Source organism: Lithobates pipiens, unplaced genomic scaffold (genome assembly GCF_037356315.1).
Source record: "Lithobates pipiens isolate NorthernLeopardFrog02 unplaced genomic scaffold, aLitPip1_a1.2 Scaffold_8, whole genome shotgun sequence".
NCBI classification, from domain to species: Eukaryota; Metazoa; Chordata; class Amphibia; order Anura; family Ranidae; genus Lithobates; species Lithobates pipiens.
Genome location: NW_027507903.1, coordinates 50,602,877 through 50,623,077, shown reverse-complemented (window position 1 = coordinate 50,623,077; position 20,201 = coordinate 50,602,877). Strand labels below are relative to the sequence as shown.

General features: G+C 42.4%; 1 protein-coding gene across 1 annotated transcript in view; it reads left to right on the top strand.

The window, feature by feature from the left end:
* Positions 1 to 20,201, top strand: part of LOC143963529 (peptidyl-prolyl cis-trans isomerase FKBP8-like) — an 89,384-nt gene that overhangs the window by 33,544 nt on the left and 35,639 nt on the right. The window contains exons 5-6 of the mRNA XM_077473205.1: positions 7,271 to 7,443; positions 13,488 to 13,565. Of these exons, the coding sequence (XP_077329331.1) occupies positions 7,271 to 7,443; positions 13,488 to 13,565 (251 nt within the window). The remainder of the gene's footprint in view (positions 1 to 7,270; positions 7,444 to 13,487; positions 13,566 to 20,201) is intronic.

Below are 20,201 nucleotides of genomic sequence, written 5' to 3'. Positions count from 1 at the left end.
TAGATTAGGGGAATATATAGATTTTTTCCTGCAACCCATTGTAAAAGAGACTAAATCATTTCTAAGAGATACTAAACATCTCCTTCAACTACTAAGGGATATCAGATTGGATAATGGCCCCATCTACTTAGTCACTGCCGATGTGACCTCGTTATATACTATTATCAATCATGAGGAGGCAATAGAAGCTACGAAATGGGGCCTAAGAAATTTAAGTAGCCTTAAATGTAAACAAAGAAAGTTTATTACTGACTGTTTACGTTTTGGTTTAGAATCGAACTATTTTTGGTTTGATAATTGTTACTTTAAACAAATATGTGGTATCGCTATGGGAGCGAAATATGCACCCAGTGTAGCGAACCTGTATATGGCACAGTGGGAAGAGGAAGTGCTATACAAGAATCTACCTAAAGAAATTATATTGTATAAAAGATACATTGATGATATTATCCTTATCTGGTCAGGCGATAGAGATAGTCTTAACGATTTCTGTTTTAATCTTAATACAAATGAGAAAAATATTAAACTAGTATGGGATATTAATGAAGATAAAATTAACTTTTTAGATCTTGTGATTGAAAAAGAAGGGATAATATTGAACACTTTTACCCATTTTAAAACAGTGGACAGAAATAGTTACCTACCTCTGGATAGTTGCCATCATCATAGATGGCTTGATAATATACCCAGGGGACAGATAATTAGACTAAGACGCAATTGCTCTAATGAGCCAATGTTTTTTGAACAAGCCAAACGAATAGGTGAGAGATTTGTCCAGAAAGGGTATCACATTGACTTCATTGAAGAACAAATAAAAAGCGTGGCACTATTAGATAGGGATAAATTAATACAAGATAATTCCACTACTTCAGAAAAACAGGATAGGGTATCCATCATTATGGATTATAATATACAATATAAACAGATAGAAAAGATTATAAAAAAACATTGGGGTATTATTAAAATGGATCGTCATCTTCGAGACATTCTACCAGAAATACCGAAGTTTGTATATAGGAGATCTCCCACTTTGAGGGACAGCTTGGCCAAAAATGTCCTAGATCCTCCTAAAAAACCGGTTTCGTTCTTTGAAGGAAAAGGCTTCTTTCCATGCAAGAGATGCTATGCATGTAGACATATAAAAGAAAAAAATAAAAAGAAGTCTTTCATATCTACAGTAACTAAAAAAGAATATTTAATTGATGATCTTATCACCTGTTACAGTGAAGGGGTTATCTATGTTTTAGAATGTCCATGCCATATCCAGTATGTGGGAAGGACAAAAAGACAGCTATGGAAAAGACTTAGGGAACATGTTCAGAACATCAAAAAAGGTTTCGACAAACATAGCTTGTCCAGACATTACGCCAAATTTCATCAAAAAGATCCCTCATCATTAATTATTTGTGGCATTCAGAAGTATAAGCCACATTGGAGGGGTGACAACAAGGTGATCAAAATTAGCCAGGCTGAATCACGCTGGATACACGAACTCCGCACTTTGACACCTTTGGGCCACAATGTCGAATTTGATCTTAATTGTTTCATCTCGAATTTTTAATTTTAAATTTCATAACAACTTTTTTAATTTTTTATTGATGTGAGTGTTAAACTCTGCGGTAATCCGCATTCGTATTATATATTTTTTAGATCTCAGATATTTTCACATATTTTATATATATTTTTAAATCTGGTACTGTATAGGTCTACATGAATGTTATTATAGATGGTAGTGTAAAGGGGTGAACACACTAGAAAATATCATGCCCCCCCGTTTTTATCCTTTTTCAGATTTTGCTTCAACTATTCCTTCCATTTTTTATTTTAAGGTTTTTTATGAATTTTTTTATGTATTTTAACATTTTTTCGCAGTTCACATTAAAAAGATACCTGTTTATATATATTTTAAAAAAATAACTTTTTAATGATGCATAAATATTTTTTAGTTACATATTACTTTGAAGGCTAAATTGCATTAGATGAAGTCATTTGGTAACTTACCACTAGATGTCGCCCGTTATGTATATATGTGTATTAGATGTTTTTATTTATTTATATACATTAACATCTGTGTGTACAAGTTATATGCTTTATTTATATTTTCCACATGCCTAGGATGGTATATTTATACCATCACTACTGCTATTGAATGTGATAGCCTGTATTCATTGTGTATTTGTGGCGGCGCCGTCATGGTTACCATGACGACGGCGTTGACCACATAAAAGCTCCATTTAACACTACAGCTCCCATAACCCTTTGAGAAAGTCACGAGGGAGTGACGCAACGCGTCAGGGAAAGGAGCTGTGGTGCTACACGTATTACTTCCGGTCGCGGCCGAGTCCGGAAGTTCGGATGTTTCGATGTTACCCGCTGTTCTTTGCCTAAATGTAAGTGTAGAGTTATTTCATTAAATTCTTCTTATGAATTACTACACATGAGAGTCCCCCCCCTGTCCTTTATTTTCATACTCTGCGTGCCGTACATTGTACTGAGAGGTAACGGAAGAGTCTGGGAAAGGAATGTGCAGCTTTATACTATCTGCTGGATGGAAGAGAAGGGAATAGCCTTTGGGCTTCACTCTGAGTCTGCTTACTAAGCTTTTGAGGTGAGAGGCTGGGGGAAACGGTTTGGTGCACCAGTTTTTTGGCACTGAAGTTTGGCACTGAAGTTGTTCTGCTGGAATATCACTGATTTGGAAATCACGTTTCTTGCATGGACTTGATTATACACTCACGGAGATATTTTATGGACTTTTAAATAAGTCAGCACGTTATATTGTTTAATACATTTATGTGCACTTTTTATTTTTTATTTATCTATTTATTTAATTATTTATTTTTTATGGTCACGTTCAATATTCTCTGATTTTCATTTATGTATGATGTCATGATGGTTTTCTACACGCACTATTTCTAGTATCTATTGCGTTATTGCACATAGCAACACTGTGTGAGGTGGATTCACTTATTTCACTGGTCATTTATTTATTATTGTTTAATTATTATAGTATAGCTTGCTGGCAGCGCCGCATTTATTATTAACACTGATTTTCCACGTAGTACTGAGATTACTATTTATTGCTTGGCTGCTTCCACTTTTTTAGTAGATTTGTTTTAACAATATAATTTTTTACACTTATATATAATTAGTTTATTTAGATTTGTTAACACCCACCCCCTTTTTATTTCGAGTGAGGTGTAGCGCACTAGCACTTTTCTTTATACATATGAATAAGAACTGTTTATTATACAAAATAAAGCATCTTACAGAAATAGCTAAGGTTATAAGTAAAAAAAATCTTAAAAGTAAAGATGATAAAATAATTTTTTTGTTGCAAATTATCTTATTTAATATATTGCATGACACACATTGGTCCCACATGATGAGACACTTAAAAACCAATCAATAGTACACAGAGCCGTAATAACATAATAAAATAAAAAATGCAAAGTTTTAACAGTCAAAAATAGGCCATGGTGTTTATTTAGTGGTGGCCCAAAATGTATTTTAACAAACATTAAGTAACCAAATTTGATCATAGGTGTAACTTTAAAGAAACCTACCAAATCATTAAAACAGCTCCAACAGATCATATTTAAGACTAGACTGGATGACTAAACCACACTGAACAGCACTGTGACAGGACCTGAAATATATAAAGGAGGTGGATGGGAAACTCATTTCAGGATGATGACTGAGCAGAAGCAGCTGCGTGATTTATCAGGTAATATCGGCCGGGTATAAAGCCTGCAAAAATCACCCAATAGGAAGAACTTTGCTCCTTGCAAACTCCAATAGAAACGTGAAAGAGAAAAAGGATGGAGAAGAGCACAGAGCCCTTTGCCCTGACTATCCCATGGGTTTCCCACTGAACGCTAAGAACGCAATCATTCTTATCTAATAAGAGAGACATTTTGTTTTTATACACAAGCCCATATCTGATAGTCATATTGTAATATAAAAAAAAAATAAGCAGTACTTTCATCTTCTCAGGATTAAGCAATTTTCTGTTTCAATGGTTTTTTATTGAATGTTTTAGTGACACAGTAGAGGATAGTTAGGTAGAGCTGTGAACAATCCTCGCTTTCTCCAAATGAGTCAGGTTAACAAATAAACAGAGCTTAAAGTGGTTGTAAACTCTCCCCCATAACTTTGTCCCATGTAAATCAGCATAAAAAACCCTAATGAACATTGCTTGTAGATATCTCCTTACTTGCTTAGTATTGTTGTAATCCTTTTTGTTCTTTAGAATGACGTCACTGAGCATGCCCAGATCTCCCCTGATTTACGGCACACTCTGTGTATTTGTCTATTTATTATCAGGACTTCCTATGGCACACCACTGAAATCCCAGGAGGCTGCATAATCACTCAGAGCTTCCTCCTACACCCCCATGTGACCATGTGACATCACATACAGTGTAAACCAGGGCAATGGACAGCATTACTGCAGTCTTATCAGCTGAAGCTGATAAGACTCACCCAGGCAAACACTAGATTATCGGCACAAGTAAATACTATGAAATAAAACAAGGTAGCTATGAACAGGGAAGCAGGGTTGCCATAGAAACCTTGGATTGAGAAGGAGGCTTGGTTAACAATACAGAAAGTGCTCAATGTAAGGGCAAAAATAAACTCTACTTTGGACTCAGAAAACAATACTTACGATGGCGCTGCCTAACACCTAGAAACAAGTTTTTTAAAGTTTCTTTAAAGAGTAAGTAATATGCGATTTGGGCCGGATTACAGTGGCTATAGTTTGATAATTACTTATTATGATGGACTAAATGAAAAGAAGCATCAGTGGGAGAGTTTACTTCCTCTTTAACACCGAATGATGAAGACCCAGAACGCAGGTTAGTTCTAGTGTGTGTCCCCCCCAATACATTTTAACTTGAATTTAAAGCAAGAAAAACACGAAAACCTGATACCAAAGGAGAGCGTGAAAAACGGGAAGTGGAAGAAAAGAGAGAAAGAAAGGAGAGAGAAGGATGAGTCCGTCCTTGACTCCTCAGTCAGTCATTTAAATGAACAGTTTTACGAATCTGGGACCTGTAGGTATGTAAGCCAAGGGGACCATATTTTCTCGAAAAAAAGGTTGTTTATCATGCAGAACGCTCACTAACTTTTCATTCAACTTGATCCACATTAGTTTACGTTTCATCAGAGCTATGTCTACAATAGGGCTTTAGGATTAAGAAATTTTAAGTAGATGTCATATTTTAAGGTAATTATTTCCATAGTCATCCACAGTATATGGCTTAGTGATGTCATATGAAGAATGGGAAGCAGCCACTCCTTCCTGAGGTTGGATGAGGATTGAGCTGCAATTTTATTGCACCATTGGGAATGGGTTGTGGGCATGCTTATGTAAAGTTCTCCATGTATTTGTTTAGATTTCCAAGATCCCCATTATTCTTGCTGTTAGGGTGAACATCGAAAAACATTCCCATATATCACACTACCATGGAAGCTATAAGGTATTTCAGTAACGGCACTATATGGGCATGGATTGTTTATACCATTGTGCTGAAGTCTTGATGAAGTATTTATATCCAACAGACCAAGCATACTACTGGATAATAAGTTTTTTAAAGCTCCTCTAATTGCTTTCTCTTTTACATATATAATTACAATCTATAAGTACTATTCAAGTGACATGTAAAAAAACTTAATAAAGCAAGTTGATCCTCTTTTGGACAAAACAGGTAAAAGGTGGTGTTAGGCTAAACCTAACACCACAGTTTTTATAAAAGCCATAACTGCTACCTAAAATATTTGTAACCTAGTATACACTATATTGTCAAAAGTGTTGGGATGCCTGCCTTTACACGCACATAAACTTTAATGGCATTCCAGTCTTAGTCTATAGGGTTCAATATTGAGTTGGCCCACCCATTGATGCTATAAGAACTTCAACTCTTCCAGGAAGGCTGTCCACAAGGTTTAGGAATGTGTCTATGAGAATGTTTGACCATTCTTCCAGAAGCACATTTGTGAGGTCAGGCACTGATGTTGGACAAGAAGGCCTGGCCAAAGGTGTTCTTTCGGGTTAAGGTCAGGACTGTGCAGGCCAGTCAAGTTCTTCCACTCCAAACACGCTCATCCATGTCTTTATGGACCTTGCTGTGTGCACTGGTCATGTTGGAACAGGAAGGGGCCACCCCCAAACTGTTCCCACAAAATTGGGAGCATGAAATCATACAAAATGTCTTGGTATGGTGACGCCTTAAGAGTTCCCTTCACTGGAACTAAGGGGCCACGCCCAACCCCTGAAAAAAAACCCACACACCATAATTACTCCTCCACCAAATGATTTGAGCCAGTGCACGAAGCAAGATCCATAAAGACATGGATGAGTGAGTTTGGGGTGGAGGAACTTGACTCGTCCTGCACAGAGTCCTGACCTCAACTTAACAGAACACCTTTGGGAATAATTAGAGCAGAGACTGCGAGACAGGCCTTCTTGCCCAACATCAGTGCCTGACCTCACAAATGCGTTTCTGGAAGAATGGTCACACATTCCCATAGTCACACTCCTAAACCTTGTGGACAGCCTTTTCAGGAGAGTTGAAGCTGTTATAGCTGCAAAGGGTGGGCCAACTCAATATTGTACCCAACAGACTAGGACTGAGATGCCATTAAAGTTCATGCGCTTGTAAAGCCAGGTGACCCAATATTTTTGACAATATAGTTTTTATTATGTACTGTATAGACAGTATAAAGTCAGTCTAAAATTCTCATATATCTGCAACAGTCACTAAACTGCCAAGCTGAACCAAAGCATAGGTACATTTGTGAATATGCACTGGTACAGTCTATAGCAACTTCCAATACTAGTTAAGAAGAACATGTAAAATAATCGGAACTGCACAAAGTAAATGGTGCATAGTGTTCCTTTAACTAAACAGTATTTGCCTAGAAACTGCCTGAGGTCAAACGTGTGTGCGTCACGCAGTTTCAGGATGGCTGGCCACATAGTCATAAATGCATTAGAGAAGATTATCGGAGCACAAAATGTGCATCACAAATAGGAAACATAATCATGACGTTAATAAGACCTTTGTATCTTCACAATAGCTGTTAACCAAATTAGGGTCTCCTATAGGTGTCTTTTAATCACAGATAACCAGGAGATGCACAGTATTTTGCATGCTGGCATTCCAAAATGGAACATTATGTCTGGCTATGTTGTCATGGTACCATGCGGCGGGATGTTCATACACTCATCTCCTGGATAATGACTAACCATTATCTGTATTACTCAGAACCCCTGAGCTCAGAGGAAGAAGAGGAGATTCGTGAACATAGAATCAAGTGTCTGAATAACCTGGCAGCTGCCCAACTCAAGCTTCATCACTATGATGACGTCATTAATTCCTGCAATGCAGTCCTGGAGATGGATACCGAAAATGCAAAGGCACTTTATAGGAAAGGCAAGGTAATGTCACCTTTTTCCACATGACTAAGAAATGGAACATTGCAATATGCTTTCTGCTTTCATTGGCCAATAACAATGTAATAGACAAATGATATGTTCCTGATTGGTACTGTCCAAACTAATTATAAATACTATCGTTATATGGAGGTGACTTTGACATTCACCCACCCTTGTACTAGCTACCAAGCCTCACAGCTTTCAATTGAGTATTCAGCATATGAAAATGGAAAACTAAGAAACTAAGAAAACTAAGAAAATGGAAATCCTTGACCACCAGCCTTGTTTGTATTGCCATATACCATGTTTAAAGCTTAAAAAAAATACAAAAGTTAGCAAAAGGAGCATTACCTTCAGTTTGTGGCGTCACTTGTGCTTTTGTCTTCTAGTTCAGAAGTAACCTCCCTCTTCTGATGCCCCAAACCCGGTGCTGTAAATTTCCCTTGCGGCGTGGGCTAAGAATTGAGGAAGATGTGAGACGCACTCATCAAGAGTGCCCAACTATGCCCACCATTTCGGTTCTGCTCCTTCATTTATAGAAGCCTTATTACAGCTTCTATGAATGAAACATGATCTGTGAATGGATTATGGGCGGATTATTGAGAGGTCCACCTCCTCCATTCATAGATTATATTTAATTCATAAAAGCTATGAGCGTTGGGTGGAAAAGGCGATTATAGTGGGGCAGCCTTGATGAGTGCCCATGACAGCTTCTCAGTTCTATTGATCCATGCCACACACCAGAAGATTATGGCTGCGGGGGTGGGAGGGACATTGGAGGTGGACGATTACTACTGAACTGGAAGACAGAAGCATCACACTGAAGGTAGGAAATGTCCCTTGTGCTTATTTTGTGAACCTTAGGCTTTAAAGTGGTTGTAAACCTCCGATGTGAAATCTGAATAAAGCACGTATTTCTATAGTGTGTATCCTCTGCTATCTGCATGAGTCACTTCTGACAAGTTTTCCTTACACAGAGAGAAAAAAGGTGACGGGGTAGGGACCTCCAGCTGATCGACAGCCTCAGCTCCGTTCCTGTATATTGTGTGAAGGAGGGTGTGTTCCTTCTCTCCAATCAGCTCTCAGTGTGTAACTTCATTCAGCACCCCCCCCCCCCCCCCCTTTGTGAATTTGTTTAAAAAAAACTTTTTTCATCTCTGAGTTTTACAAGGATGAAGCGTAACTAGAACATTCAGGGCCCCAGTGCAAGAAACTATGAAGGGTCCCCCTGGACGGACCCCTTCCCACGGATCCCAGGGCCCTTTACTCACATTGTGGGGCCCTTTATTAGCAGGATCTAGATAGGAAGGATGGTGGGAGGGGGGGGGGGGGGCATATAGAGGAACTCCTAAAGGCATGAATTGAATATGCAGCGATCAAGTTTGCCTGCATAGGAATCCTGTCCTTGCACTAGTGTGTGGAGATAGAGAGGCACTTTATGGAAGTTTAACTTCAGTGCTGATGTAGCACCCTGATCTTTAGGCAGGGTTGCTCCTAGATTTAACTGCCAGGTTTAGTTACCTTGGCTCATTGTTAGGGATCACTTGAGTTCATCCTACGTTTGGAATTGCTGAACTTCTCTCTTCTGCCACTGGGTGGCTGGGTACCTGGTGGCATTAGATAAGACAAGGGCAAAGCAGGGACAGATTAGTAGTATATGAGGTATCTCAGCCAATGGGCAGGGTTTTTCGTAAATACCTTGGCGAGAACCTATATATTTGGGTGTAGTCAGGTGATCAGTGTTCTGTGCCACCTGGGCAGCTGTCTGGGTGGACATGTGTTGTACTGCCCGAGTTGCTGGCCGGAGTTTGGGCATATCCTGGGCACATCTGGCTGCTAGGCTGTCTGAGGGCTTATCCAGAAGCAAGAGAGCAGCACAGGGTTGGGATTGCGGCTTGCAGTCCAACCAGAAGTGATGGATCTCCCAGCCAGAGAACCTGTCATGGTCGGAGGTAGAGGGGAAGCTGTCGCCACTAAGGGACCAACCACCTTATTACCAGGGACCACAGTGAGTGCACATGAAACCGACACCAAAAACATTCTTCCAGATGAAATCAACACCCACAACACTAGGCAGCCTAGAAGTCCTGCAGAGATTCCACATTCAAAAAACACTTAATCGCCGACATCGGCATCAGGGGCATCATAGCTGCTGGTAATCCAGGACTGATTAATTTTGTTTAAAGTCAGACGGTCCACAGAGTCTGTGGACAGACGTGTTCAATGATCAGTAGCAAAACCTCCAGCAGCACTGAATGCCCGTTCGGAAAGCACGCTGGATGCAGGGCAGCCCAGCAGCTCAATAGCCTACTGGGCCAGTTCTGGCCAGTGGTCTATTCTAATGACTCAGTAAGCCAGTGGATCGTCGTCTGGAAAGCTCTCCATCTCTGTTTTCGCCCCTAGATAATCGTCCACCATGTGATGCAGGCGCTGACGATGGGATGTGGAAGCTAACAGCCCTGGGCAGCAAGGACTAAAAAAATTGAGAAATGCATTACTTAGGTGGCCGCCTTCTCCACCGCTCCTCTCTTGAAGCCTCAAAATTACATTTTCCGTGACACTGTAACCTACCAGAGTCAGGAAAAGCTTTTGATAAACTTCCCTTTAAGGTGTCCTCAAGAGATTTCATCTTCTGCACTCTCTGTGGGGATGGGATGTGGAGAGACTTTTCCCTTATAAGTGATGCTTTTTCTTTATGCCGCGTATTCTTGGGTCCTTTCGTAGGCTTTGAAACATGAGAGAGCCCATGTACCGCAAATTTGTGGAGGCATGAGAAGCAGTCTCCTTGGGGTCACTGAGGACTACATTATCTGGAACTGCCTCCTCCCATCCTTGTACTACTGCCAAATGTTCTGGTTACTGTTTGACGTATGTCTTCCTCTGCTTCAATGCCTCCGAAACTGCCAGAATCCTCCTCTCTCTCCTTGTGTGTTCTATGGCATAGGAACAATGGTGCCTGCATAAAGTGGGCCTTGAGAGGAAAGGAAGTCCTCCTCTTCATCCTGCTGCTCTGCCTCGGTGCCCTGTCCATAATGCCACACAGAGTCTGTTCCAGCAGGAGCACAACAGGTATTGTGTCACTGATTCATGCATTGTCATGGCTCACCATCCTTGTGGCCTCCCCAAATGGTGACAGTACCGTGCATGCATACTTTATGAGCAGCCATTGGCGTGGGGAAAAAAGCCAAGCTGGCCTGAGCCTGTTGTTTTGCCATACTCACACCGGTACTCGTTTATGGCCCTTTGCTGCATGTGCAACCGTTGTAGCATTGCTAACGTTGAGTTCCACCTGGTGGCACATGTGCCGGGAATGGCACATGTATCAACTTTCCCTGTCTAAGGGTGAACAAGAGGTATGTGCCATTATCACACACCACCATTCCTAGCTTCAGCTGGCATGGCGTGAACCACTTCTGGGCCTGTCCCTACAGAGATGCAAGAATCTCTGCTCCGGAGTGGTTCCTGTCCCCTAGACACACCAGCTGAAGCATTGCATGGCACATTTTAGCCTGACTCATTGAAAAGGCCTTTGAATGCTTAGGGGCTACTTGAGGTTCATAGGACAATTCAGCAGAGGAGGGCATGGAAGAGGATGAGGAAAAGGAGGAGGAAGAGGAGGAGGAGGAGGATGACGAGGGGGTAGAGCTGACAAATCATGTAATCATCACCAGCTGTATGGAGATATGGAGGCGGAAAAAGCTGCAGCACTAATCCCTGTCCTTCATTCTTCCGAGTTGCAAGCAGAATTACCCAGTGTGTTGTGAACTAAATATATCGTCCCTGCCCATGCTTTCTGGACCATGTGTCTGCAGTAACATGGACTTTGTGGCTGCCTGCCTCGGCAGAAGGCAGAAGTTGTAGAGCCAGCAGCTTTGACAAGCTTGCATTTAGACGCTGGGTATGTGAGTGGCAGGGACTTTATGTTTTTTTCCGCTGCAGCAGATGGGGCAAAGAAATTTTCCGGCTATAGTCTACAGCTGGTGGTATGCTGTTGGCAGATGTGCTGCAAGGACCTAGGATACCCTGTGCTATACCATCATTCCTGTCAGTTGAGGCTTCTGAGTGGTCATGAGGTATAGTAGGGACAGACTGAGGTGAGTAAGGAGGAGGGACAGATTTGTGCTCCTTTTGTGTGGCTTTTAGGTGCTCTTGATAAGGGGCTGAGTGGTGAGAGATTAAATGCCCTGTCAAGCACCCAAATGGTTGGTGTTTTTTCCACACTTGATGTGCTTGAGACAAAGTTTGCAAATAGCAACAGTGCAATCGGCTGCACATGTACTTAAAAAGACCCAGACAGCAGAGCTGTGAAAAGTGGCCCAGGAGAAAACAGCTGCGCAATAGGAATAGGGTGGCTGCTCTCTACTCTTCCATGATGGCTGCCTTGTTGGGGTTGTGCCTCATCCTCACTTTCCTCCTCTGCTCTATCTGGCACCCAAGTCCAGTCAGTGACCTCATCATCATTATCTCCTCCATCCTCATTACCACTGAAGACAACTTGGCAATGCGCTGCAGCTGGGGAAACGTGAATGCCAATTTGTGTACCAGTGCTCTCCACTCACTGTAGGCTCATGTTCCTGCCTTTCTCAACCTTAGAACCAACATCTGAATTGAGTAATGGCTGTGCATCGTCAAGTAGCAAGTGGCTGATGCTGTGTTCAAATAACTCCACTGACTCCTCTATGCCTGATGCTAGGGCTAGGGCAGGAATAGCTGTGGAGAAGGAGGCAGGTTTATCGACTCTGGCAGCTGCAGGGGACTGTGCACTAGTCTATGCTTAGGTGATGGAGGATGAGGAGGATGAGTACGGCTTAGTAAGCCAGTCCACCACCTCCTCTGCATGCTGTGGCTGGATAGCACGGCAACATCACTAAACAGAGGAAATGATGCCCTGCCTGAGGACTGACCACGTCCACCTTTGCCTGTGGACACATACGCTGCTGGCCCCCTTACAGTCCCATGGGAACGTCTGCCTCTTCTTGCTATCCTCCCAAACATGGGGGGTGGAGGGTGTTTATTAACAAAATGTAAGCTGTGTAAATGTGTGCGTGGATGCACTTTAATCAATGGAAAGTGGTGTTTGGTGCACTTTAATGCAGGTTTAATTAGACAAATAAAACCTATGGGAACAGCCAGAGGAATGCCCTTTAGCTATATCAGACCACTCCCTTCTGTACCTCAACTTACAGGTCCAGACAAATTATAATATCATATGCAGTCCAACACAAACGTCTTGAGTTGTAAAACTTTACCCTGCTCCTTTTAAGAAGTAGAGGCCCAGGTAAAACAAGGCCTTTCTTGCGCTACAAATTTCAATCTCTTGTAAGTAGGGAAGTTCGCCGCCACCACCTGACCGGAAGTAAACATTGCAATACCAGAAGTAACGTAGGTGGCACAGTTGTATTATGGATCCAAGGGCCTGCACAGATGGCTAAGGCATCTATTCAAGGCATTTTTTAAATGCCTATGAGGTAAGAGCACTGTGAGCACTGTGAGCGCACCAGTGGAATTGTATTCAATGTCTGGCAGTGGGAATCTCGTCGGCAAGAGCACACTAATTCACTTGGATGCCATTATTGAACTATTTTTGGATGACACAATTTTTTGTACTTTTCTAGCATTTTAGTCCTGTTTTGTACTGTCAGCACTTTTTTGCATCGAGCACTTTATGCTATTTTATTATATATATTTAGTCAGCTTTTATAGACTTTATATGTAATTTTGCTTGACTACATTTATTCACTCAGAGGTTATGCGCATTATCTGCAAAATTTTTATTTCTATTTTATGTGTTTAGTGATCACTATTTGATCTTGCAGCATTTCTGTTCATATAAGCACTTGTTACAGATTGTAGTGCAGAGGTCCTTTTCACGGTTACACTTACCTTACTTCATGCAGTAAATTAATTTATTCTTTCAGTTAGAGAAGGCTACTTTAAATGTAACACCTATTGGAACAGGTGTGAAAAAAATAAATATGAAAAGCCCATTATGTGAACATTTATTTGCCTATTGTTGTTAGTTGTCATTGTCTTTGAATCTTTTGCAGGTGCTATCAGAGAGAGGAGAGTATGAAGAAGCCATGTCTGTTCTAAAAAGAGCACTTAAATTGGAGCCAACAACAAAGGTATTGTACACGTTAAAGGATGGGCCTTATCTGTTGGTACCAGGGGCTGGGACAAGGGGTGGGCAGGAGGGATGGTTGTCCCGGGCACTGCGGTATCATGTGAGATGGGGGGGCACAAGGAGATTGGGGGGGTGGTAAGAATTGTTCTAGAGGGGGAAATTGGGGGGGGGGTGCTAGGAAATTTGTGTTGGGAAGGGGGATGGGGAAAGAGGATTTGGGCTAGGAAGAGGGATTTGGGGTGTTTGTGCTAGAAGAGGTGATATGGTAGAGGGGAAAGGGAATTTGTGCTTAGAGGGGACTTTTTTGAGAAAAGGGGGATTTGGGCCAGTAGGGACAATTGGGGGATTTGTTTTGGGAGAGGGGATATGGAGTGCGGGGGAGAGGATGCGCACTAGGGGGGAGATTTGTGTTAGGAGGCGTGATTTTTTTTTGGGGGGGGGTGTTCTGGGGGGACTTAGGGAGAGAGAGGATTTGAGCTGGAAGGGAGGATGGGGGGCAAAGATTTGTGCTGGGAGGGGGGATTTCAGCAGGGGGGCAGATTTGCTTTTTATTTTATTACTAACACATTTTGCTCATATATTTTGGAGGGGCGCAGTTTGGCATGTTCGTCCTGGGCTTTTTTAGCCTTGTCCCGGCACTGCTAGGTACCATCCACAACAAAAAACGTCATATATATCTGTGTTAAATTACATCTGTATGTACACAAGACAAGGGTCAGTGCATCTTTATCAGATTTAGAATTATTAGCATCACTTATCTATTTACAACCTGTATGCTAATGGTTTTGAAAGATGCAGGTAACTAAAAACACAAATGGAGTACCTGTAAATGAACTGTTTTACCTTTCAGAATATTTGTAATATTGTTCAGCCAGGCTTTTTATATACTCCTTCCACACTGCATTGCCAGGGCAGTGGTAACCCTTTTCTCTGTGTCACATCTTAGGCTTCATGCACACGAGACGCAGATGCAAACGCTGCTGGACACATGTTGAAACCGGCGTTTAGAAACGCGCGTTTTGCCGCGATTTTTACCGTGATTTAGCGGCGTTTTACCGCGTTTTACCGCGTTTGCGTCTAGAAGCGTTTAGTTAAGCTAACATCATAGACCCTCCCCAGCTCAAAAAAACTGGATTATTAACTATTTCAACAATTTTGTGAGACCAGAGTGAGTAGCAGCAGCTGTGAGAGCTGCAGTGTACTTGTATTTAGCGTGTCACTTGCCACGGCACCTGCCACAAGTTGTGGATTGTCCACTTGCCACGTCACTTGCCACGTCACTTGCCACGTAATCTGCCACAAGTTGTGGATTGTCCAACTGCCACGTCACCTGCCACAAGTTGTGGATTGTCCACTTGCCACGTGACTTGCCACATCACCTGCCACGTCACTTGCCACGTCACCTGCCACAAGTTGTGGATTGTCCACTTGCCACGTCACCTGACACAAGTTGTGGATTGTCCACTCGCCACGTCACTTGCCACATCCCCTGCCACAAGTGGATTGTCCACTTGCCACGTCACTTGCCACGTCCCCTGCCACAAGTGGATTGTCCACTTGCCACGTCACTTGCCATGTCACCTGCCACAAGTTATGGATTGTCCACTTGCCACGTCACATGCCAGTCACCTGCCACAAGTTGTTGATTTTCCACTTGCCACATCACCTGCCAGGTCACTTGCCACGTCACATGCCAGGTCACTTGCCACGTCACCTGCCACAAGTTGTGGATTGTCCACTTTCCACGTCACTTGCCACTTCACCTGCCACGTCACTTGCCACAAGTTGTGGATTGTCCACTTGCCACATCACTTGCCACCTGCCATGTCACTTGCCACAAGTTGTGGATTGTCCACTTGCCACGTCACTTGCCACCTGCCATGTCACTTGCCACAAGTTGTGGATTGTCCACTTGCAATTGCAATTGTTTAAAATATTTTTTGAATGGTTTTTCATCATTTGCAATCATTTTTGAGATTTTTAATGTAAAAAAAAAGGTCACCTTTAAAAACGCATATAAACGCAAACGCGGCTAAACGCGGTAGCGGCGTTTTGCCGCGTTTTACCGCGTTTTGCCGCGTTTTGCGTCTGAAACGTGGAAATTTTTGCTTCTGAACGCATTTTTTTGCTTCTGGAAAAACGAGATTAAACGCAACTGCATAAAAACGGAAAAAAACGAGACTGTGTGCATGGACACATAGGATAACATTGAATGAGTTCAGGGGCAGTTGAAAAAACTGTCCAACTGCATCTGAACGCACGTTTAACTGCGTCTCGTGTGCATGAGGCCTTACCAGTCTATGCACGTCTTGTTTTTTGTTTTTTTTCACTTCATCTCCTGCATAAAAGAAGGATAGAGTGGAGATGGTTAAAATTTATGTCAACTTTTTTTTCCATCTGTGTCTCATTAGGGAAATTTAAACTTCCTGTCCTGTAGACTCAACAGTAAATTATAGGACATCTTTTCAGTGTGAGGGAAATCCTTAAAAAAAATTTTGGATTCAACCTTACCTTCATTCCTGGTGACCTTTATAATCAGGATAATTAGAGAGAGTGACTCTACCTAACAGGGCCCTGACAGTGGTTTTAGTCCCTCAACACTCTGTCCGAATCTAAAAAAAATTGCCCATAGTTACACTTTAAAGGTCCTCTAAATCAAAAAATATTCTTAGAACGTTATACAGGTATTACTTGCAGTGGCGGCTGCTCATAAGGGGCACCCATCTCCCTAATCCATGCGCCCAGCCCTTAATCTCTATACAGGATGCCGGACACATGGATTTCTATTTTTTTTTTTTTTTAAGCACATGATTAGAGCCTGTGGCTCCAATTGGCTTCAAAAAGGGTGGGCTCGGGGTGCAGAGCACTGTGCTCCAAGTCCACCCACTTGTGTGACATTATTATTCGCTAATGTCTTCCTGCTTCTCATCCCGGCCAATCAGGAAGTGGGAAACTGAGAAGCGACTATGGGGACTCAGAATAAGCCATGACCTGGACAGGGTAAGTGTGCGGCTGTGGGGGGGGGCAGCCTAGCGGCAAAGGGCGATCGAGCAGGCAATCATTCGAGCTACGGTCAGATATGACCAGTGGTGGCCTGTCCATTAGGGGCGCCTCCTCTATCCACAGCCGCTATTTTGACAGAACACCACCGCCCCCTATCCATGTGTCCAGCCCCTTTCAGGATGCTGGGTGCATAAATTATAGTGTCGGGGGTATTTTTTTGAAGCACCTGCTTAGAGTCAAAGGCTCTAATAGGCTTCAAGTAGGGTGGGCTCGGGACGCAGAGCATTGCGCCACGAGCCCACCCAGGTGTTACAACAGCAAATGAATATTTGCTATTGAAACACTGATCCTCAATCCGGCCAGTTAGTAGAAGGTCTGAGACCCTTTTTCCGATTGGCCGAAATGAGAAGGGTCCCAATTGACCACCGAGGAGGAAGAAGAAAACGGAAGCCACCACAATGCCAGTGGAGAATAGGGGAAGGGAAAGCCGTTGCCGATGCCGCCTCCGCCAAGCAAAGGAAGCTGCAAGGGAAGCTGCCGGTGAAGCCTGGGAGAAGAGCTACCCCCCATAGATGGGGTAAGTGCACCAGGCTCACCTGACCGGGGGGGAGGGTTGGTACTGTTTGCTGCCCCCCAAAAGAAAATTGGTTATGACACCAGCCTTTGATGGCTTAACAATTCATTAGAGAGCACAAGCAACTGTGACAGTTAGGCCCCTTTCACATCAGTGGACCGGTCGGGTACACCTGTCCGTTTTTCAGGCGGACCCAATCGTACCACTTATTGTTCTCTATGGGGGTGGAGGATGTCAGCGGACATGTGACACTTGCCGGCATCCAATCTGATAAAATCTGATAAAAACAGACGGATGAGGGTACTTTGCTATCCGTCCGGCGGATCGGATGACAATCGGATGGAAACGGAAATGCAGTCCATTTTCATCCGACCACCCCATAGAGGAGAGCAGTGGGCTGTGTCCGTGTCCATTCTGCATAGCGGAATGGACACAGACCTGTCATCCACCTACTCAGCGTGCAGGCAGATCCGTCGGATCAGTTCCACCCCGTGTGTAAGGGGTCTTATCATTCACGGTATGCCTTGAATGTAACTGTTTTGGAAAACCGTTAAACTGATGGATTTAGGTCCACTTAAGACCTTTTTTTTTTTTTTTTTTTTTAAAGAAAAGGAAAGTGTGAAACTTAATAGCTTTTACTTTGTTTTAAATAATTAGTAGTTACAGTATTCTGGTTTTATGTTTGTTTAAAACTCTGTGACTGTGTATCAGTTTTCTGACCGATATACTTTAGGAGAATTGGCAAGTTCCAGGCAGTGGAGAACTTAGGGACATGTGGTGGGTGTGTTTAGGGGTCAAGTCCTGGGGGAAAAAGTGTGGGAACTCCCCCCCAAGATCCACTACCCCACCAAATAAATAAATAAATAAATGGTACACTCATATGCACGAACACTTCAAAAGTGGTATTTTTCATCCAATTTTCATATTGTGTGTATGAAGCTTAACTGTTAGTACATTAAAAAAAAAACAATCCTCAATAAACTTAAATACGGTAATTCTCTGAATAATCAGCATTCATTCAATTGTGCTTCCATACAAATGTGAACATCACGTTCTGATCTTTATTGGGGAATTTATTTTGTATATAGAGTGTTTATGTGGTGAGTTTATACTTTTCATTGAACAGAGTTTGGATAACACAGGGTTAAATGGAAAGGTCATAAATGAACTGCACATTATCTGGACAGAATGTTTGGGGAGATAGTGATGTGTTCCTGCTTAGGAGATGTATGTTAGCTTGGGGGGCTGCAAACTCTGTAGTGCTCCAACACACAGTCGCTGCTATTCCAACCCTTCACATATTTCCACATAAACTTCCCTCCTGGCATTAAACTTTGCCAGGTATTGTGCTCAGCTTACCACCCCAAACTGATGTTCCTCCCTCAGCTCACCTCTCTCCCTGCATGTCCTGTGAGCAGAATAGCTGTGCTCCTCCTCTGGGTTCTCTCATTATATGGCACTGAAGATAGAGGAGGGGGGATTCAGCGGGACACACAGAGCAAGTATGCAGGAGACTGGTGGGGGGGGGGGGGGGGTTGAGGAGACAGAAAATCAGGAGGGGCCGGTGGGGAGGAGCACATCAGGTTGTTTTATGTGTATATATACGTGACCCGCTGTACCATGTAGGGGGGCGCGCGTTTGCGCCAGTGGCAGGTAACGCAGACTTGATGTCCACTGGAACCCGCCAATCCTCTAGCGTAGTGGCAGAATGGTGGTCTGTAAACAAGCAGATTGCCATTCTGACAGTAGAGAAGGGATGGGTCCTGCATGGATCAATGCCTTCCTCTAGTAAAAGCACCTCCCACATTTTAATAAAACACAGGCTAGGAACACATTTAACCCTTTGATCGAAGTCCCATTATAAGTCGCTGATCCCCGCCACTACTAGTAAAATAAATAAATAAAAATAAAAAGTTTGTAGACACTATAACGTTTGTGCAAACTAATCAAGGCTTTTTTTTTTTTTTTTTTACCAAAAATATGTAGTAGAATACATATTGGCCTAAACTTATGAAGAAATTTGATTTTTAATTTTGTTTTTATTGGATAGGTTTTATAGCAGAAAATAAAAAATGTTGTTTTCAAAATTGTTGGTCTTTTTTTGTTTATAGCACAAAAAAGAAAAAAATAACCACCAAATGAAAGCTCTATTTGTGGGAAAAAAAGGACATACATTTTATTTGTGTACAGTGTTGCACGACCACGCAATTGTCAGTTAAAGTAGCGCAGTGCCATATTACAAAAAATAAAAATAAAATGAAAAAATAAATGGTCATAGTTACATAGTACATAGTAGGTGAGGTTGAAAAAAGGCACAAGTCCATCAAGTCCTACCTGTGTGTGTGATTATATGTCAGTATTACAATGTATATCCCTGTATGTTGCTGTCGTTCAGGTGCTTATCTAACAGTTTCTTGAAACTATCAATGCCCCTCGCTGAGACCACCACCTGTGGAAGGGAATTCCACATCCTTGCCGCTCGTACAGTAAAGAACCTTCTACGTAGTTTAAGATTAAACCTCTTTTCTAATTTTAATGAGTGGCCACGAGTCTTGTTAAACTCCCTTTTGCGGAAACGTTTTATCCCTATTGTGGGGTCACCATCAATATGGTATTTGTATATTGAAATCATATCCCCTCTCAAGCATCTCTTCTCCAGAGAGAATAAGTTTAGTGCTCGCAACCTTTCCTCATAACTAATATCCTCCAGACGCTTTTTTAGCTTAGTTGCCCTTCCTTGTACTCGCTCCATTTCCAGTACATCCTTCCTGGGGGACTGGTGCCCAGAACTGGACAGCATACTCCAGGTGCGACTGGACCAGAGTCTTGTAGAGCGGGAGAATTATTGTTTTATCTCTGGAGTTGATCCCCTTTTTAATGCTGCCAATATTCTGTTTGCTTTGTTATCAGCAGCTTGGCATTGCATGCCATTTCAGAGCCTATCATCTACTAGGACCCCCAGGTCCTTTTTCATCCTAGATTCCCCAGAGGTTCTCCCCCCAGTGTATAGATTGCATTCATATTTTTGCCACCCAAATGCATTCATTTATATTTTTCTAC